A 22748-nucleotide genomic window follows, 5' to 3' on the forward strand; every position below is an offset into this window, starting at 1 on the left:
AAAATGCACTATTATATTATTCTAAACATTTCTTTATAGAAGATGAAGTGTGGGGAAAAAAATAATACAGTAAAATACTCAACATGAAAGGCAACAGAGCTTTCAAGATCTAGTCATAGTAGCATTATGTTCTAGATTTTCTTCTTTTATTTTAAGGAGCTTGCTATAATCTTAAAATAAAAGCCTAGTTAGTTTCCTAGTTTAGGAAGGATGCTTTTACACAAAGAAATAACAAATTATTTTGATATTATAAGACACTGGGAAAATGTAGGATTTTATGATTAATGTGTCTGTTTGACTACCCCACAAAAAGAGACAGCATGCACATTTGGATTTAATTCAGTCCAACTTTTTAGATATAGTGATTTTAAAAAGGCCCATATAAAGCCTTCCCTAACCTGGTAGTCTCCAGATGTCCTGAGGCTGTTTGACAGGTTAAAACTCATCAAGTGGAAATACTTATAACATTCAATATCATAAGATAGGGTAATGTTTATTAACCTACTCATTTTTAAAAACAAACAAACATACTATACTTGTAGATTACTTTTCAAAGCTATTAATCCTAATAACTGGTTCAATTTTATGCAGAAAGGATATATATCTTGAAATCCAGTTACTTAAAACAGCCTAGTGTCTTCAATATTCAATATCATAAGATAGGGTAATGTTTATTAACCTACTCATTTTTTAAAAAAAACAAACATACTATACTTGTAGAAGATTACTTTTCAAAGCTATTAATCCTAATAACTGGTTCAATTTTATGCAGAAAGGATATATATATCTTGAAATCCAGTTACTTAAAACAGCCTAGTGTCTTAATACCTTTTTTCATGAAGTATCTGGCTAGATCAGTGGTTCTCAACCTTCCCAATGCCGCGACCCTTTAATACAGTTCCTCATGTTGTGGTGACCCCCAACCATAAAATTGGTGTCTCGGTTCCTAAGACCATCGAAAATATGTGTTTTCCAATGGTCTTAGGCAACCCCTGTGAAGCCCCCAAAGGGATCCCGACCCACAGGTTGAGAACCGCTGGGCTAAATGAAGATGGATTCTGTTATATTTTTGTAGGGCTGATTCATAGAAATGGCATATTCAGGACAAATGACATTTACAAAATGTCATTAAATGGAACGAGTTCTGATTTGAAATGCAAAACTTTATAGAGAAGATGCTCCATTTCTTTTCTGTTTTCTAGCTCTATTCCCCCCTGCCCCAATGGGATAACAGGTTTGGGGAATATTTATCTAATTGCATTATATACCCATTGTTTCATTTTTAATCCCATTTCAGGTGTGTCCACTTTGAAAGACTTTTTGCATATTGTTCACAGTATGCTCTCTAGCAAATAAAATCAATGTTACTGACATATGTAGATAATTTATGAATAAGAAGAAACTCCAACAGTGTACAAACATAATATTTTAAACACATTTTAATGTGACCAAACTGTATTCAAATAGAAGGAAGCAAATTAGTAGGCGCCTCTTTGTTTATTATAACAGTGTTTACTCACAGTGCATTTGTGTGGCTTTTCTCCTGTGTGTCTCCTCATATGTACAACTAGCATGTACTGGGCCTTGAATGGTTTCTGCTCTCGAGAACAATCAAGCCATCGACATACAAACTCCTTCTTCTCCCCATGTATGTGATCATTGTTTATATGCTATGTGATTAAAAACAAGAGTTTTGTTTACTGTTGTTGTATACTCATGTTGCAGTATTTTACATACATATAATTACATACCTACATATATATTTGAGGCCAAAAACAAAGGTGAGGGGAGTTGAAGCAAAAGTGAACACAGCACGTTAGAAGAAGCCTGAGATCCTGACCTAACAATTGTATTGTTGTGGCCTAACAAGTCAACCTGGACTACCAAAACTGTTGTCCTAAGTGAAGTGGTCACATTATGTTTTGCCTAATGGCCACATAGGTTAAAGTTGGAAATTCCAGCACCAATTAGGCCACTAATGTCATACTTCATAAGTTTCACTATTACTTTTTATGAACACTGGGACAAGAAATATGGTTCTCTAAATGTTGGTGCACATATAGCATTCTTCATTCTGGCTATGCTACATGAAAGTTTTGAGAGCTGTAGTTCAGCAATACTTGGAGAGTCACAAATTCCCTATCACTTTGCAATTAATGGGACAAATCTTATTTTACCTGACTGACTCAAGATATTGTGAACCTTCATGAGGCACTGCACTGATATGATAAATATCAAATGACAACTGAAAGTGAACCAATTACTTAGCCCTTCTAAATTCAGTATTGCAATTGACAATGGGCAGGATAGTAGTTTTTCTACTTACTACAATATTTATTATTTTGGTCTTGCCACAGCCAATATAAATTGTGACAACACAATCTCAAGAATGATTTTGAAAACATGAATGGAAATTCTAATGCAGTCATCTAAGAATCGGTATCTTGGTTGGGATAAAATACCTAGATATTTAAATAAATAAATACTTAACTAGTATTCTTATCAATATATGCAACAGATCAGGCTTTAATCTGAAGAATTAAAGTAACAAAAATAACGTTAACATTAAATAATATTTACTTCCCTCCCTCTTACTTTTTATTGGTAAAATGAGTAGAGATTCAACAAATACAAATATTACGCTATTTTAATATACTAAAAATAGCAGCATGTTTAAATCACAATGCCAGTTTGAAAATTCATAAACACAAACTTAACAGTAAAACAGCCACATACTTAAGAGTAAAACAAAAGTACAAATTAATGGCAGACTTGGGTAAAACCATGTAACTTTAGCTATGTAGAAAGCTTACAATCAAACCAACTGAATAAGGGGTAATTCCATTTTCAGAATGTTTCTATTTGTGAATCATCTTTCCTAGATTGCTGCATAGCAAATGTTCACTGATGAAATTAAACATTCTGAATTGCATTGATAAATTCTACAGGAAAATATCAGGGTCTCGGTGAACCAGTGACGTGCGTTGAGCTTTATGGCTGGTGAGGAAAGCGGGCAAAAGCCACCATATGTCTACCGCCCTATGTCTGCCAGCACCGGGGCTTCGGCGGGGCTTTTGGAAAGCCCCGCCAAAGCCCTGGCATGGCTTTCCAAAAGTCCCACTGAAGCCCCGCCGCTGTGTCCACCATACAGGCAAGATGCATCCCGCTCTATGGCGGACACAGCGGCAGGGCTTTAAAGCCCCGGCACTGTGTCTGCCATACAGGCGGGTTGCGTCCCACTCTATAGCAGACACAGTGGTGGGGCTTCGGGGGGGCATTCCGAAAAGGCAGCACTCTGAACGCAGCATAAGCCGCGGCCAGGGCAGAGGGGAAAGTGGCGGCAGCGGGGGAAGCGGCAGCGACGGCCGATGAAGTTCCTGCGATGGATAGTGCCCCGCCGCTGCCACCACCATTCACGATGCCGCCGATGATGTGGGCGAGCGGCGGCATTGGCGGCGGCATGAATGTCGGCCTCAGCGGCTGTGGGGCACTTGGCATCGTGGGAGCCACCAAGTGCCTTTGCTGCCGGGTCTGCAGCAAAGGCACTTGGTGTCTCCCAATTATTTATCAATTATTGGGAGACGATCTCACAAAAAAAATCATGCATTGTTTTTAGAAAACCACTGAAAAAAATTGAAAATCCCTGAACTATCCAAAAAGACTTGGATGATAACACCCTAAAACCAACCAGCCCAGCGTCAAGTTTAAGACTTAAGGGAGAGTTTTTGAAATAAGTGACCTCTAAGTCTTCTGATGGTTCTGCTCTTGGCGGCTTCCACGATGCAAAGTGGAGAGTTAAACTTGCTCACACAGGCGCGTTTTACAAGCAAGGCTCCTGCTGCTAGATTGCGCAGTCGCTCAAGTGCAAGACATGATTCGCTGCTCCCAGATCAGGAGGCGGGAGAATCAAGTGCCTCCTTTGCATACCAAATTTTTCGCTTTTTAACCCTTGCTTAACTCTTAAAAGGCAAAAAATTCCTTATGCACAAGAGGCCCATAGTTCTCTTGCCTCCTCCTATAGTTAACACTAAGCAGACTCCAAGTCACTGTGACTTGGAATCTGGCAGCAACCATCTTGGCTTTAATTATTTTTAAAAAATTCTTTAAAATTCTTTCCTTTTCCTCATGACTGGTGAAGCCACGCCTCCCCTGCCTCTAGTGACTGCACCTTCCTGTGGTGAACTAAACTTGAGAGACCATAAAAATGATTAAAGTAGTAGAAAATTAATATTTTGTATCAGCCAAGTCAAAATCTTCATTTAGTCTTATAAAAATGTTGTAGACAGACGTGAAGTAGGCAGATGATGCATGGAAAACCACCAATATCCCTGAATTAAAACAGTTCTATGTGTAGAAACGGGATAAAACTCCTGCAAACTAATATACAGGATTTATCAATAGCTATTGAAAATGTTTAGTTGCTATCAAGCGGAGAACACCAGTTACTAAAAGCAAAGGTTCATATTCTTTTGCCGTATACAGATGTGTAGCTTTTGATCATTTTTATCAATATATAAATGAACAAATGTTTTTATTATTTGTTTAATTGAATTCTCTTTATCTATTTTTATGACTTTGTGGAGAATAAATCATATTTTAGATCATGCAGTATTTATGCAGAAATACCAAAAATTCAAAAGTTTTCACAGACTTTTAAGCACCATTATATAGGAGGGTGAACAAAATTATAGGGTTAAGAGCTGAGGGAAACAACTGTGTTACTACTATTGTTGCTAGAAAAAGTGTAGAGTTAAGAACATAGAGATACCTGTAGTCTTCTTAAGTACTGTCACTTTCAAAGTATCTTTTAAATACAGTATTTTTCGGAGTATAAGATGCACCTTTTTTCCTCAAAAAAGAGGCTGAGAATCTGGGTGTGTCTTACACTGAATACAGCATTTTTTGCCTCATGAAACCCAGTCCCTTTCACCAAAATGGCCGTGCATACCCTTATGGAAGCTTATAGAGTGCTCCTGTGGGCTGGGGAGAGCAGAAATGAGCAAAAAATGGGCTGTTTTTGCCCCCACCAGCACTCTATAAGCCTCCATAAGGCTATGCATGCAATTTTTTTTTGACAAAAACAGGCCCGTTTTCATGAAAAACGGGCTGTTTTTTTGCTCATTTTTGGTTCCCACCCCCCTGGAGGAATCTGCAATCCCCACCAAGGCTATTTATGCCTTTTATTTGAAAAAAATGGGCCCGTTTTTGTGAAAAATGGGCCGTTTTTGGGAGGTTTGCAGAGTGCAAAAACTTTTTTTTTCCTTTTGGAAAGCTCTTTAACTAACTGATGAGAATTACATTGATCAAGTGCTGTGCCAGCAGAAACACCTACCTATCTACTGTATTTCTCTCTCTCTCTATCCCTCTACCTATATACCTACCTACACACACTCTCTCTCCCTACCTACCTACTGTATTTCTCTCTCTCTCTATTTCTCTCTATCCCTCTACCTACCTACCTACCTACCTACCTACCTACCTACCTACCTACCTACCTACCTACCTACCTACCTACCGTATTTCTCTCTTTCTCTCTTTCTATCCCTTTATCACCTACCTACCTACTCTTTCTCTCCCTACTTATCTACTGCATTTCTCTCTATCTACAGTTGTTGAAATTCATTTTTTTCTCATTAACCTACATTCAGTACTCCATAATGACAAAATGAAAACAAAAAATTTAAAATATCTATAAATTTATTAAAAATAAAAAACTGAAATATCATACTGGCATAAGTATTCATACCCTTCACTCTGTACTTTGTTGAATCACTTTGGCAGCAATTATAACCTTGAGTCTTTTGGTGTATGACGCAACAAGGTTTGTACACCTGGATTGGGGGATTTTCTGCCATTGTTCCTTGCAAGTCCTCTAAAGCTTAGTCAGGTTGGATGGCAACCATTGGTGTGAAGCCGTTTTCAGGTCCCTTCAGAGATGTTTAATAGGATTCAAGTAAGGGCCACTCTACAACGTTTACAGAGTTTCCCCTAATCCGCTCCTGTGTTGTCTTGCTGCGTGTTTAGGATTGTTGTCATATTGGAAAGTCTGAGGTCCTGACTGCTGTGGAACAGGTTCTCCTTGAGGATATCCCTGTACTTTGCTCCATTCAGTTTTCCCTCTACCCTGACCAGTCTTCCAGTCCTGCTACTGAAAAACACTGCCACCCCATGATGCTTTTTTGCAAACTCCAAGTGGGCTTTCATGGGTTTTGCACTGAAGAGAGGCTGACATAAAGTCCAGATCAGTGGAGGTGGAGTAATGGTTGTCTTTCTTTAACTCTGTCCCATCTCCACACAGAATCTCTATAACTCAGTTATAGTGACCATCAGATTCTTGATCGCCTTCTCTCCCTATTGCTCAGTTTGACTGGGCAACCAACTCTTGGAAAAGCTATTTGTGCCAAACTTCTTTCATTTGAGAATTATAGAGGTCACTGTGCTCTTAGGGACTTTCAGTGCAGTAGAAATTTTATTGTAGCTTTCCCCAGATCTGTGCTTTGCAATAATCCTGTCTCTGAGCCCTGCAGGCAGTTCCTTTGACCTCCTGGCTTTTGCTCTGCTACAATATGCATTGTCAGCTGTGAGGTCCTCTATAGAGAAGTGTGTGCCTTTCCAAGTCATGTCCAATCAATTTAATGTACCATGGATTGATTCCAATCAAGGTGTAGAAACATGTCAGTAACGATCAAGAGAAATAGGAACTAAATTCAAGTATTGCAAAGAGTCTGAATATTTATGCCAATGTGATATTTCAGTTTTTTCTTTTAAATAAGACATTTCTAAAATTCTGTTTTCGTTTTATCATTATGGGATTCTGAGTGTAGATTAATGAGAAAAAATGAATTTCAACAACTGTAGAATCAGGCTGCAGCATAACAAAATTGACAAAAGTGAAGGGGGTACTTTCTGAATGCACTGTATACATGTAGCTATTAAAATACACATTCTCTTTGAAATGTAACATTAAAATCTATGGTCTGTCTTTCTTCTGGAATGCAGATCATGGTACCATTAAACTTGGATTAGAATTCCAGTGAAAGTGCTGCAAACTCTAATATACTTACAGATTTTTATATTCCGATAATTATCTTTTTTATTTTTCATGGGATATTTGACTCCCATGGTTAAGGTTAAAGATGTGAATCACTAGATTTTAGTCTATAAAAAAATAATCTGCTGAAATAAAAGTATTATATAAAGCCTAAGCTTTAGTATGAAACATAATAAGGATTTACAGAGTTCAATTTATCATGTTTTAAATCTCATTATATCCATGAAATGTCACATACCAGGAAGAATTTTTTCTAACAAAATTAATTTTTCAGATGTGCAGACATTCTTTATTATGATTATGGGCAGAATATCTCTATTTTTTTTACATTATTATAAACTTGATAATGTTATTGACTCCTTTTTGGGACAAAATTAAACAGCCAAGGAGCGGTATGCAACAGGTTTAGAACCTCAAAAAAGACATTGGTTCTTACCTGAGACACCTATTCTCATAGTATGGAGGTAGCATCCAGACTGGGTTGACCTTCATTTCCTCACTGATAGGACTGAGTCTGATAAGGGTGTTAAGCCATGCCCCTGTTGCTAGGCAAACCCAGGTTTTGGAGAAGGAATTTGATCAGACTCAATGTGTCATCCTCCCCAGAAAATAGTGCAGACATCCTGTGCCCCTGGCCAAAATATTGTCCTTGATGTGATCCTGTAGCGGTGTCTAATGGTAGAGTCAGTTAACATATATCAATCAGACAAAAAGGAGGATCAGTCTTCCCTTGGGAGGGGCTGGATGTTACCTCCACACTATGAGAATAGGCGTCTCAGGTAAGAATCAACACCTTTTCTCCATAGTGGTGGAGGTCACATTCAAACTGGGGCATATCAAAGCTGGATCTGTCCCCTGGGAGGGTGTACGACTGGTCTGGAGCTGCATCAGCCAATACGAAGCTGTCCAATTTATATTTTTTTATAAAAGGAGACAGGGAATCTCACACAGCTGCCCTACAGATCTCCGCCAAGGAAGCTTGTGTTTCCCAGGTGGCAGTGGTGGCAGTGCTCCTGGTAGAGTGTGTGGTTAATCGTCCTGGAACTGGCGTAAACTGAGATTGGTATGCAGTGGCAATACAAGCCCTCATTCTATGGTTGAAGATGTTACTTTCCTGCCCAGGGAGGCCAGCTGGAAGGACACAAACAGTGTCTCTGATTTCCTAAATGGTAAGGTCCTTTTCAAATAGACCTTTTGGGCCCTCCTGACGTTCAAGGTGTGCCACTTTCTCTCTAGAGGATGTGCAGGTTGTGGGCAGAAATTTGGTAGAATAAGCTCGTGAGCCCAGTGAAAGCAGGAGCACACCTTGGGTATGAAGGAGGGGGAGGGTGTCCACCCCTTCCACCCGTTGTGCTGGGAACCGATAATAGAACCACAGGAGCTGTGTGTTGTGAGTGGTGGTGAATAGGTCAATCACCAGGAGGCCGAATTGGTCCACAATGTCCTGGAAGATTGATGGGTGCAGGCGCCGTTCGGCATTGTCCACAACTGCTCAGCTGAGCCACTCTGCCTGCACATTAGCTAACCCTGATATATGCTCCGCGATGAGGGATAACAAGTTCCTCTCAGCCCAAAGTCTTGGCCTCAACCATGAGAGACCATGATCTGGTCCCTTGCTGCCGGTTTATGTGAACCTTGGCTGCCACATTGTCTGTTAGCATAAGTATATGCTTGCCCGACACTGTCTGATGGAAGTGGCGGAGGGCCAAGTGGACTGCTTGTAACTCCAACCAGTTTATATTGTGAGTCTGGTCCCCGTGTCCCCTGTGCCATCTGCACCTGGAGGTGGGCCCCCTAGCCAAACAGACTGGCATCTGTTGTGACTGTCAGTGTGTTCTGTTCTTTGAATTGGCAACCCCTGGTGATTGCTTGGAATTTCCACCATAGGAGGGAACGAGAGATCTCCACCAGAATGAAGACCTTTGCCAAGGAACAGCTTAAGAGTCTCCTCTGAAATGGCAAGAGAAACCATTGGAGGTCTCTAGAGTGTAACCATGCCCAGGGGACAATCCCAATAGCGGACACCATGGTGTCCAGCAATTTAGAGAGTTTGGCAAAGGAAACCCTTCGTTCCCTAGCCACCTGGCTTGCTAAGATTCTAAGGGCTACCTGTCTTTCCTGAGACAGGAAAACTCTGCAATCAGTGGTATCAATTAGCGCTCCAAGGTGCACCAACCTGAGGGTAGGTTGTAGATGGCTTTTGAGTACGTTAATCGAAAGGCCATAGTCCTGAAGAGTCTGCATGGTGATCCTGAGGCCCCTACATGCCTGACTCGCCGAAGATGACTGTATAAAATTGTCATCTAAATAGCACTGTAATCTGACGGACACCTCTCTCAGTGCTGCGGCTAAGGCCGCCAACATCTTCATAAATACCCGAGATGCAGAGGAAAGCCCAAAGGGCAGTGCTGTATACTGGAAATGATGACCTAAGTAAGAGAATCTAAGGAATTGTGCATGGAGGGATAAAATAGGAATATGTAGGTAAGCCTCTGTTAAATCAATTGAGGTAAGAAAATCCCCATGTCTGATGCCACCCAGAATGGTTTGTAAAGAATGCATCTTAAATCTCTTGTAACATATAAAATGGTTCAACTTTTTAAGATCAAGAATGGCGAGCAATTTTATAAGATATGGGATTTGTTTTATCAGTGGTTGGGGGGGAAAAACTTGGAAATGAAAAATGTTTTACTCATGTTTTAACTGAAGGAGTTAAATGATAATACAATTATGCTGTGAAATAGATTAACAACGATACAATGAAAAACTGATACATATATGAATTGAATACTTTAGAACTTTTTGTTTTAAAATGGATAAGGATAGCAATGATTTTATGTATACTTGATAGAGGATCGGTGATATAATGTATAACCCTAAGAATATATTACAAAGATATCTTGTTGTTGATAAATAATTTTAGTAAGGAAGTAATTAAAAATAGGTATATATATGTAGTGACTTATTTAGAATATTTTGTTGAAAAATGAATGAATAATATTTCTGTTTGAATGTATGAGGTACAAGGACAATAATGAACATAAGCATACCCGATAGTTGATTGGTAGAATTATGCATAATTGAAAATAGTGACATACAAATATAAATGGTTGGTAATTTTTTTTCATATTGGGATTTGTGATTATATAAAGGTATACTGTTATCAAATAGACAATCAAGAATGTAAAGGAATTAGGTTTATTGGAAAAGAAATCATACTAATTGTAATTGAACATATTGTACAATGAAAGTGAGGTATTTAGTTATACTAGATGAAAAATCTGTGATGGTAAATGCTATTCGAGAATATGGATGCAAAAACACTTGTAACCAAACGACATGATGTATGTGATGATGGTTTTGTGTGTGTGTGTGTGTGTGTTGTTTAATAAAAAAATTATTAAAAAAAGAAAAAAAAGAATGGCTCTCCAGCCCCCTCAAGGCCTTGGAAATAATGAAGAGTATGTGATAGTATCCCTGACCTTGCTGCTCCTCCGGTACCAGCTGCATGGCCCATAAGTCCAACAGATGTTGTATCGCCTCCTGCATGAGGCGTCTGCGAGCTGGGTTAGCTGATATCAGGCAGGTCTGGAAGAGCCTTGGGAGATAAACTCAAGGGCAAGCCCATCTAACTGTTCCTCTAACCCATGAATCGGAGGTGGTATTATCCCACTGATCAGCAAACTGGCCTCCGATGGGGCAACTGGGGGCCGGAAGGTTAGTTTTGGTGATAAAAATGACCCCTGCCTCTGTGGAAGGGATGCTTGGAAGATTTAGCCCTCTGGTAATGATCCGTCTGGTTCCTCTGTCTTGGAGTATAACCTCCCTGCTGTCTAAATCTCTGGGCCCCATAGTCTGACCTCCGAAAGGATGAACCAAAGTCCTGGTTCTGAAAGGATGAACCAAAGTCCTGTCCTCGAAAGGCAGGCCGCCTGGGGTAGGGAGCTGACCGGGAGAAACCATTCTTTGGTGATGTAGGGAGAACTTTCCTCTTCTCCTTATTCTCCACCAGAAAAGGATCCAGGATATCTCCAAACAGTAAACCTCCTTTGAATGGAGCCAATGCCAAATGCCATTTGTGGTGCACATCAGCCTGCTATTGTCGCAGCCACAACAATCTGCAGGAGGCCACTGAAGACGCCATAGCCCTGGAGGCGAACCTAGCAGAGGTTAACATAGCAACTGACGTGAACTGGATGGCTGCCACCAGTTTGGCGATATCCTGGTGGGCTCGAAAGTCAGCGATGGGGATTCGCTGCTGCAGGTCTTGCAACCAGAGGAGGCAGGAACGAGTAAAGAAGGAAGCACGGACCGTCCATGCCGCTGCCTGGTGGCCACATTGCAACGTGAGGTCCACTTTCTTGTCCTCCGGTTTTAGGACATCCTACGGGCCCCCGGCATATTGGCCAAGATATAGAGGGCATCAATGGTTGGAATTGACAGGAACTGGGCCATGTCATTAAATAACGTTTTGTCTATTGCAGAAGGCATTGGGCCAGAAGTTGGAGCAGCCCACTGACGTTGGACTAGATCCACAAAGATCTTAGGACTAGGCACCGTCTCAGTTGCGGGGGGGGGGGGTGTTTACTCGGAAAACAAAATTTCTGCAGAGACAGCTACTGGACGAGTGGGGGCAGCCAAAAGTTTGGATCCCAAATTCACAGCTTTTGCTTTGAAAAGCAGGGACTGGAACAGGGGATGGGAATAGCCCTGAAAAAATCTTTTGTTTGGGCTCCATGTTCTCGTCCTCTGAAAGCTCGGCTTCCCTGATTTCTCCCTCCTGTGAAACAGAGCAGTGGTCCCCTATGTCCTCCTCAGGTGCTGGGGACCCCTCTACACATGTGGGCTCCTGTGGCGCCATGGTGCACCCAGATGATTGCCTAGGGCCCTGAACTTCCTTTTGGTGTAACCCAGCGGCAATGCCCTGGGATATAGCTATAATGTCCTGGAAGTTGGCCATGCACAGTGAATTAAACTGGTCAGGGCGGAATCCAGTAGAAGTAGATGGAATTGTGTCTATTCTGGTAATGTTAGATTGCTGGGTATGTTCCCTGGCTAACAAAGGGGTTTGTGCTTCATGCGCAGATTCCTAAATGCCAGAAACATCAATGGGAAATAGATAGATAAAGGGGTCCTCCCTATCCTCCCTGCCCTCAGGGGAGAGTTGCAGAGATGACTTACCTTGGGAATGCTGTCTCCTGCCTAAGGAATAGGAGGAGAGAGCCTTCTTGTTGGAAGCCTTTTTAAATATGCGCTCAAGTGCTCTTGTCTTTTTGTTTCTCAAATCTAATGCTGGGCTTAGAGGATTTCTTAGCCTTAACTGATTTGGCCGAAGCTTTGGAGCTCTTCCTATGAGCTTTGCTAGCCTCTGCGTTGGTGGAGGTGGAAGGCAAGGAAGCTGAGTCCAGGGTAGAAGTTCCTGATTCCATCCAGGGGCTATCAGTGTCTTTTGACAGCTCCACCACGTTGTCAATCAGCTCAGAGGCACAGGAGGACGCCATTTTGCAATTCAAAAAAACTTGTGTTCAGAAAATGGCATTTTGCATTTTTTTAAGCGAGCGAGACATGCCTTGCTTTATGGCTGGAAGGCGCACCGGCACTTTAAAGTGCATGCCACTGCTCTGGCCATACAGCGAGACCTGTTGAATGGCCGGAAGGCATGCCGGCACTTTAAAGTGCATGACGCCGTGCCCCGCCATAGAGCGAGACATGTCCTGCTTTATGGACGGAAGGCGTGCTGGCACTTTAAAGTGCATGCCATTGCCCCGGCCATACAGCGGGACCCACCGAATGGCCAGAAGGCACGCCGGCACTTTAAAGTGCATGCCGCCGCGTCCCGCCATAGAGCGAGACACATCCTGCTTTATGGCTGGAAGGCGCGCTGGCACTTTAAAGTGCATGCCACCGCACCCTGCCATAGAGCAAGACATGTCTTGCTTTATGGCCAGAAAGCGCGCCAGAACTTTAAAGTGCATGCCGCTGCCCTGGCCATACAACGGGACCCGCTGCATGACCGGAAGGCACGCCGGCACTTTAAAGTGCATGCCACCGCATCCTGCTATAGAGCAAGACATGTCTTGCTTTATGGCCAGAAAGCGCGCCAGAACTTTAAAGTGCATGCCGCTGCCCTGGCCATACAACGGGACCCGCTGCATGGCCAGAAGGCACGCTGGCACTTTAAAGTGCATGCCACCGCTCCAGCCATACAGCGGAACCCGCTGAATGTCCAGAAGGCATGTCAGCACTTTAAAGTGCATGCCGCCGCACCCCACCATAGAACGAGACATGTCCTGCTTTAAGGCCGGAAGGCACACCGGCACTTTAAAGTGCATGCCGCTGCCTCCCGCTATAGAGCGAGACATGTCCTGCTTTATGGCCAGAAAGAATAGCCTGAAAAAGCCTTTTGTTCGGGATCCATGCCCTCGTCCGCTGAAAGCTCGGCTTCCCTGATTTCTCCCTCCTCTGAAACAGAGCAGTGGTCCCCTATGTCCTCCTCAGGTGCTGGGGACCCCTCTACACATGTGGGCTCCTGTTGCACCATGGTGCACTCAGATGACTGCCTAGGGCCCTGAACTTCCTTTTGGTGTAACCCAGCGGCAATGCCCTGGGATATAGCTATCAGGACTGCATTTATATTCCTTTTAGAATTTTGGCCTGCCACACTTTCTCTTATTTCATTATGCTGTTTCTTTAAGTATAGTTAATGGATTGTGGGTGTGGGGACAAGATCACGAACTTTTAACTGGGTGGAATTCTGATGTCATTTCCAGTATTGGGATTAACACAGATGTGCCTAAAATGTCTGTCTTATTAAATTGGAACAAAAAGGATTGTTTTGCCTTGGATTCTGATTTAATTCTGCGTGATACTTGGAACGCTGACATTATCCCAATAATCCCTTCAAAATAAATCACCAGCACCCCTCCCTTGCGGGGGGGGGGGGGGCGGGCTGGTGAGGTTTGCTGTTTCTCCAACACAGAACCACTCTGGTCAGCGTAAAACATCAGCGAACAATTAGGAGAAAGCCTTTTGAGATAAGAAGCTGAGATGAGACGTTCCTCTGCAAATCTGCAAAGGTAAAAGCAGTTTTGCATTTAAAAATTTATTGCCGCTGGCAAGAAGCCCAGTCTGTGGCGGATGCAAAGAAGTGGAATGGAGGTATTTATTCTCAATGCAGATCTGATGAATGGCGATTCCAGCCACCCTCATGCAGTCAGCTCCGATGGAGATCCCGGACCACTCTGGACAACTAAATGTGAGTGCATTCTACCCCTCCTTCCCCCCAGCCAAGGCTTGGGAAAAACCCTGGAGTGGAGATTTTGACTCCTTCCAAATGAGCCAATGCCCTGCAACTGAGGTGAAGACAGAATCCCTAGCAAGATGGGATTTTCAACCCAGCCAGCAAGAAGGGATTTCGCAAACATCCTCCACTTACCAGCCACTACTAAATTGGATTTTCTTCCCAGAGTGTGGATGGTTAAGATGCCAGTGGGCACCTCCAGGACCATCAACATGGGAAAGTCCCCCAAGCCAGCAGAGGGGCCCTTGGGCCAGAAATCCTCCAAGCCAGCAAATTGGCAAATAAAACCCCCTAACCAACCATCATTGGGTGAATTGCAACCTGTGAATCAGGCATCCTCGGGATGGGTCTTAATCCCAGGTCATGGATGGAAGGGATTCCAATTGGTACCTGCCCTTCCTCAGCAGATGGCACCATGGCAGACAACTGGGCAGTGGCCAACTGAGGGATTGACCTCCCCACCGGTTCCAGTCTCCCGTGCAACGCCCCAAAAAGTTCTTGCCCAACCTTCTTACAGAGAAAGGTTCTCAACAACGGAAGGGATTACCAAGGGGTTAGCTACAGAATGGATGGTGGAAAAATGTGATGAGGTGGTTCCTAAGTTTAGAGATGTAACTAGGTCCCTTTCTTCGTGGGGCCCAACAAAATGCCACCTTTGCTGTCAACTTGGCCACAAAGAGTCAGAGTGCTTGGCTCCAGCCCCATTGCCACAAATTCCACCACGGCGGAAAAGAGAAGGCCCCAGATGCCACCACAAAAGAGTCATCTGGCCCAACAACCTCTAGAAGAGGATCCCCAACTTAAGGTGATGAAGAGTCCTACCAAGGGGGAGGCCTAGGAGGAGAAAAAGGGTCAACAACCTCTGGAAGAGGATCCCCAACTTAAGGTGATGAAAAGTCCTACCAAGGGGGAGGCCTCGGAGGAGGAAATTGCTGAAGATGACCCAATGGTGAATGCACCCATCTGCCCCTTTGCCTTCCAAGTCAATCTCCAAGTGCCTAAGACGGGGTTGGAGGGGGAAGTTGAAGCAGTTGTGAGCACCAGTTGCACTTGATGCTTAATTAACACGTCGATTGTCAAGCAACTAGGCATAAGCACAAGACCTTTAGCCTGTCCCATTCGGGGTGAACAGGTAGATGGAACGCTAATTGGAGGAGCCCAACCCATGCTAGAAACTGAACTGGTGAAGTTACAAGTGAGCTGCAACTGCGAGCTTCTCAGATTCATTGTAGCTCCAGAGATGCTGGAGAAAATAATCTTGGGGCTTGCATGGCTTGACAAGTGGAAGCCTATGATAAAGTGGGAAGACAGTGGTAGGAAATTGATGATTGTGGATGAGCCAATACCACCGATGGAGGGAAAGGGCCAGCCAGGGATGATTGAATCCAAGAGCCCAGAACCTGCAGAAGAGACAAAAAACCCAGCTGTCCAACAAGAACCCCTTGTTGGGGGATGTTTTGTCGAGAAAACCGCAGCATGACAGTAATGGAAGCCAGGATAAGCTGATGACAGCTGTGAAATTGGCGCTTCCAACAGACCAGTCTGGACTGCTACAACAAGTGGCCAGTCCTAACGGACCATGGGAAGAGGTCGCAATGGACTTCATTGTGCAACTCCCAGACAGCAGTGGAAACAGAGTAATCTGGACAGTTATGGACTTGGTTTCTAAGCAGGCACACTTCATCGCTTGCTCAGAGTTGCCATCCGCAAAGGAATTAGCGAAAATGTTTGTGAAACACATTTATTGCCTGCATGGATTGCCCAAGAGGATCATCAGAGCCGAGGTGGTGCAGTGGTTAGGGTGCAGTACTGCAGGCCACTTCAGCTGACTGTTATCTGCAGTTCAGCGGTTCTAATCTCACCGGCTCAAGGTTGACTCAGCCTTCCATCCTTCCGAGGTGGGTGAAATGAGGACCCAGACTGTGGGGGCGATATGCTGACTCTGTAAACCGCTTAGAGAGGGCTGAAAGCCCTATGAAGCGGTATATAAGTCTAACTGCTATTGCTATTGCTATTGCTATCATTTCAGACAGCGGAGTCCAGTTCATAGCCAAGTTCTGGAGCCAGGTTCTGAGATCCATGGAGTCCACACAAGAACTGAGTTCAGAGGTTCATCCCAGTATGAACTGTGCAGCAGAGAGAGCCAATGCATTGGTGGAACAATACATCCAGTGTTTTGTGGACTATCAGCAAGACAACTGGTCAGACTTGCTACCCTTCGCCAAAGTGGCGTACAACAATGCAAGTCACAGCAGCACTGGATTTACTCCTTTCCAGATTACCAGTGGCATGGAATTTGCTCCCATGCCTGAGCTGCCTAAAGAATCTCCCTCCTCCATGTCTTTGAATGAATGGATGGACATACTAAAGAAAGGTTAGGAGAATACGAAGAAGGCTCTAGCAGATGCAGCAGAAGCCTACCAGAAGCAAGCTGAGAACCATCGCTCGCTCCAGTACCCCTTTCATGTAGGGGATAAAGTTTTTGTGTCTAACAAATACTTAAGATTAGGAATGCCTGGCAAGGAATTTGGTCCAAAATTTCTAGGTCCACTCCTGATAGTGAAGATAGTTAGCCCATTTACAGTTCAGCTCAGTCTACCCAGAAGTCTAGGGAAATTTGGCCCAGAATTTCATTGTAGCTTGTTGAAACCAGTTAATGGGTCTAGCATAAGAGCACCCACCCAAACTTTCTCTCCTCCTTTAGAGATATAAGGGGAAACACCATCTATAGTGATAGGAGGGGAACCACAATCTGAGGTGGAAAAGATTGTAGACTCTAGGGGTCGCTTGCAGTATTTAGTGCGATAAGGGCTACGTTTTGTCTGAAGCCACTTGGGTGAAAAGCTGGAACTTAAAAGTGGAAAAGTTATTAGAACAGTTCCACGAGAAGTTTCCCGATAAGCCAAAGGGTCCCCTAGGGGTGGAAGTAGGTGGTTAATTTTTTATATGCTAACTTTTATGTTGTTCTCTTTTCAGGAAACGTTTTTCTTCTGAGGAGGGGACACTTGTCAGGCCTGCATTTGTATTCCTTTTAGAATTCTGGCCTGCCACACTTTCTCTTATTTCATTATGCTGTTTCTTTAAGTATAGTCAATGGGAGGGGGGGATAGACAGGAGTGAGATTGTGGAATGTATTGTTTTCATTTTTTACTAGAAGCCAAGGTCATCCTTTGTCTCCGGACTTTCACACCTGGCCGGAAGAAGCTGGGTGTGGATGCCAGCGTGGAAGAAGAAGATTGGACCATGTGATGGATTGTGGGTATGGGGACAAGATCATGAACTTTTAACTGGGTGGAATTCTGATGTCATTTCCAGTATTGGGATTAACACAGATGTGCCTAAGATGTCTGTCTTATTAAATTGGAACAAAAAGGATCATTTTGCCTTGGACTCTGATTTAATTCTGCATGATACTTGGAATGCTGACAATAGCATTAGCTATAATGTCCTGGAAGTTGGCCATACACAGTGAATTAAACTGGTCAGGGCAGAATCCAGTAGAAGTAGATGGAATTGTTTCCATCCTGGCAATGTTAGATTGCTGGGTATATTCACTGGCTAACAAAGGAGTTTGTGCTTCATGCGCAGATCCCCAAATGCCAGAGACATCAATGGGAAATAGATAGATAAAGGGGTCCTCCCTATCCTCCTTGCCCTCAGGGGAGAGTTGCAGAGCTGACTTACCTTGGGAATGCTGTCTCCTGCCTAAGGAAAAGGAGGAGAAAGCCTTCTCGTTGGAAGCTTTTTTAAATATGATTAAAGGACCCGCTGAATGGCCAGAGGGCACGCTCTATGGCAAGACACGGCGGCATGGCTTTAAAAAATAACAAATAAAAAAGTGCCAGCCCGCGCGCCAGCAGAGGCGGGTATAACACACACACACACACACACACACACACACACACTACTTATAATAATACAAATTACAACTATAAATAATTTTGAATTCCTCCCTCCGACCCCGGACCCACATACCTTTTCCAGCTGTGTCACAGAGGATTTCAACTCTCCTCTTGTCTGCCATGATGAAAATGTGAAAATGTGAAAATGTAAAAAGAAAAAGGCAAGAGCTGCTCTAGTCAGACTGGGATAGTTGCTGCTAGAGTCACCATATCGATGACTCTGCTTAACTGTTTAAAAAAAGCCTCTAAACAAAGTGCCCTCTGCAGGAGGAGGCAAGAGAACCACGTGCCTCCTTTGCACAAGGAATTTTTCACCTTTTAACCCTTGCTTAACTCTGCTCAAGTGATCATAAAGATAGAGTAAAGGAGGCACGTGGTTCTCTCACCTCCTCCTGCAGTTAAGCAGAGTCATCCACTGTGACTCTGGCAGCAACTACCTCTGCCTTTTTCCTTTTAAATTTGTTTTTCTTTTTCATGATGACAGTGGTGAGGCCCTGCCTCCCCTGACTGCACATCCCTGCATTTGAAAGTTTCCCAATAAAAACAAACCCACCAGGCAAAATTAAATCCACAATATAAGAGGGTTCATGAGGCAAGAAAGTTAAGTTCATAAGGAACAATCCAAGCCAAGGCATGGTGTCAATCCAAAGCAAAGCAAGAATCCCAATGACCAGAAAATACATAGCTAGGAAATAAACATATTGTTCCAAGCTTCACTTTCATTTGGCTGCTGTGCTAAATAGCCAGCTTCTGGTGCATCCCATCAAGAAGGACAAAATATTATCCTCACGAGTAATCTCACTGACCTTTCTAGGCCATTTCTCCACCGTATGTGTTCTTGGATCGGGTGAAAAAGGCAGTTCCTCTTTCTCATTACTAATTGGCTGCAGCTGCATGCTTTCTCCACCTGATGCCTCAGAGCTCTCCTACTGCAGTTGTGCTTGAGCCAAATCCCCCTCAGATGGCTGCTTGGAGCCACTGACCAACTTTCCTCCAAACATGCCTGGAACTGGTTCATCCTCCTTCGAGGTGACATCTAGAGAGGTATCTGGGGAAGCATTTGGAGAAGTCATCACACCTATCTACAGGAGGTAGTCTTTAAAAATGGAAAAGTCTGAAGGACAGTCAAATTGTAAGGTTTTAATGAGTGTTACCCTACAATGTACAATTACTGAAGATATTCAATTTATCCCAGCGTAGAAAAATGCTCATCTGTCAACTCTATCAAAGATGACATCAAGTAATGACACTGTTATTATTCTAATAATTATTCTCAAGTTATCAGAAAATGAAGATATCTCTCTTCAGAATCAATCATAATTTGGGAATCAATTCCCAAAACATTCATACTTTGCTCTCACTATTTATGAAATTCAAGACAAACCATGGAGATTATGCTGATTCATCTGGAGAAAACATTATTTCAGGATGGTTTGCTGTATGTTGCTTTAAGTTGAGGAAAAAGAATGAAAAACAATAGGCTATTCTTAAAGAATGACAGACCACCCCCAATCTTGTCATCAAAAGTGTCCTTTGTTAAATAAAAAATATCTATACTTGCCTATCTATGGATCTTTTTTCATTTCCTAAAATATTTTCTTTTCTAATGTTTATGTCAGCGTTCCAAATATCACCCAGAATTAAATCAGAGTTCAAGACAACTTTCATCAAAGTTCCAATTTAATAAGACAGACATGTTGGTACATCTGTGGCAACCCCGAATCTGAAAGCTTCCTGGGTTTCCACCCAGTTGAAAGTTCAAAACCTTGCCCCCACACCCACAAGTTCATCACATGGTCCAATCTTCCTCTGCCACACTGGCATTTCCACCCATCTAGTTCTGGTCAGGTGCAGAGGTGCAGAGACAAACAATGACCTTGGGCTTCTAGAAAGGAATGACAACAATACATTCTATAATTCTACTCCTTACTATTCTTCCCAATTACTACACTAATGAAACAGCATAGTAAAATAATAGAGAGTGTGGCAGGCCAAAGATCCTAAAAGGAATCTAACTGTAGGCCTGACAGTTTAAACCAATATCAATCTGCCCACTGTGGTCATTCTATTTTTCTATTTAGGTAAGGAAATAGCTCTAAAAGGATGACTTAACAGATCACAAATTATCTTGTGTATTATAAGACTTATAATGCTCAACTGAAATTTCTGTTAGTTAAAAAAAAACTTTAAATTTGGGAAGATATCCAGATTTAATTTCTCTTTGGAACAATGTGTGAATTATATACTGATAGTTCTCAATTTATGATTGGTCATTTAACAACTGAAGTTATGACAACCCTTCTCCCTAAGCTACTTACAACTCATTTTTGAAATTACAATAACTGCACCCCTCTCATACTTACATGACTGCATTTTGGGTATTTGTCTATTGGTTCACCTATATGGCTATTTGCAGTCTTACAGTCACATAAATATTATTTGCGATGGTTTTCAAGATTTTACTTCTAGTTTTGAGCAAAAAAAAACATTTACATAACAATCATGGCATTTGTTTTACGACTACAGTATGTGAAATGTAAAAAAAAATAAGTCAGGTCATATGATGCCTCGACTTATGTGCTTCTGTAGAGCACATAAGAACCAGTACATGTATAAAGTTTATTTTCACATTTCTGCCAAAGAGTAAGTTCTATGTACAGTACATTTGTATGTATTAATTGATTCACAGTTTCCCAGGTAACAAACAACAGAAGCAGTAGGATTTATCCATTTAAAACTTCCTTGTCAAATACTGCAATTTGGATTTTTGTTCTCTTTTTACTCTGCCTTGATAATATACGATTGCTATGATTTCACAGATGTGATAATGCCTTCACATAAAAGTATATTAGTTTTATGTTCTTTATGTTATATGTAGGATACCACTGCAACACAATTTGCATGCAATCCTATACTGACTTACCTGGAAACTTCTTATATTGAAGGGACTCTTCTGCCTTATGCTGTAGGCAATTTCAGCAATAATTTAATGCTATAACTCTCACCTTGCTTAAGAAGGGCAGGGAAGGGAAGAATGACTTAATGCCATAAAACTTTAAGCTCTTTGCAGGCTCTTAGAAAGTATCAATTTCTACAAATCCTTAAGAGGGACTAAGAATTTTAAACTTCTTTACATTCTTACGGATAAGCAGGCTATAATTTTTTTCCAAATAATAATAATAATTTAAAAAGCACAGCTGGTTTTGTGAGAAATCAACTTCTCTGCTTTCCAGGAAACAACAAAATTGCCCTCCACATAAAATACAAAAACAACAGCATTCCTTGAAAATCTAGGAAATAATAGAAATATTTGGACAATGATATATAAAATCAACCAGTGCTCATGACAGAAAATATAATTTTTTTATAATTTTTGTTTAATTTTTCACAGAAATAAAATATGAAATTATATAAAATTGTGTCTGTCTGTCTTTCCATTCATCCATCATATTTCAATTATATTTAGAAATTTCCCATCTCCCTCACCGAGGGATCTTATAGTTAAGATTAAAGAAAGAAAAAAACAAGCGTGAGATAAGAAATTAAGAACAGTAAGATATATAAATAGATAAAAATACATAGAAAGAAACTACTTTCAATTTTTTACAGCAATTGGAAACAAACGTATCCTCTGTTTTTTTATAAACTTACACTAAAAGCTGCTGGCTAAAGGTAATTGATGCACGAAAAGAGAAGGCAGCCCCACCTCTCTGTTCCAAACCTATGTTTTTAGATTTGTTTAAAAAATTGCTGTAATTTTAATTTCTTTTTATATTTATAATTGTTTGGATCTTTGTATGTTTTATTTCACCATAAGCCTCTCAGAGTTATCTCAAACTGCAAGATGGGCAGCAAATACATTTATTCATAATTTATTTATTACATTCAACCCTTTTTTATAAGAAAATCCATAAATCACCAACCTGTTTTTTTGCATTTTCAACAAAAAGTCCATAAAATAAAATTATAGTTTTAGTAAAAATATTTCTTGTCTCATCCCTGATTAAATAGATCAATTTTGCAATTCTGAAAAGCCTATTATCTTCACAATCTATGTCTCTTATAGGGATTTTTCAGTATTTTTCCATCTTTAGGAATATAATGGGGATGTCAGGCCTGCAGTTATATTCATTTTAGGATCTTTGGCCTGCCACACTCTCTATTATTTTACTATGCTGTTTCATTAATGTAGTAATTGAGAGGGGGAATAGTAAGGAGTAGAATTGTAGAATGTATTGTTGTCAAAATAGAATGGGAGAAGGGATGAATGAGGGAGAAGCTGCAGGATGGATGGCGGAACAATGTGCACCTGCAATGCTCCAACAGGTTTTTACCCCACCTTCCTACAGAGAAGAGTCTTGACAATGGAAGAATGAATGAATGAGAGGAAAGCTGCAGGATGGATAGCGGAACAATATGATGAAGCAGTTCCTTCATGGGGCCCAATAAAATGCCCCCATTGCTGTCAACTTGGCCACAGAGCATCAGAGTGCTT

The 22748-nt window shown here is 41.9% G+C and overlaps 1 protein-coding gene across 1 annotated transcript in view; it reads right to left on the reverse strand.

The window, feature by feature from the left end:
* Positions 1-22748, reverse strand: part of GLI3 (GLI family zinc finger 3) — a 414787-nt gene that overhangs the window by 23772 nt on the left and 368267 nt on the right. The window contains exon 12 of the mRNA XM_087713119.1: positions 1521-1670. Within this exon, the coding sequence (XP_087569245.1) occupies positions 1521-1670 (150 nt within the window). The remainder of the gene's footprint in view (positions 1-1520; positions 1671-22748) is intronic.

Source organism: Thamnophis sirtalis, unplaced genomic scaffold (assembly GCF_051295495.1).
Source record: "Thamnophis sirtalis isolate CommonGarterSnake01/CBP01778 unplaced genomic scaffold, rThaSir2_p1.2 scaffold_4, whole genome shotgun sequence".
NCBI lineage: Eukaryota > Metazoa > Chordata > Lepidosauria > Squamata > Natricidae > Thamnophis > Thamnophis sirtalis.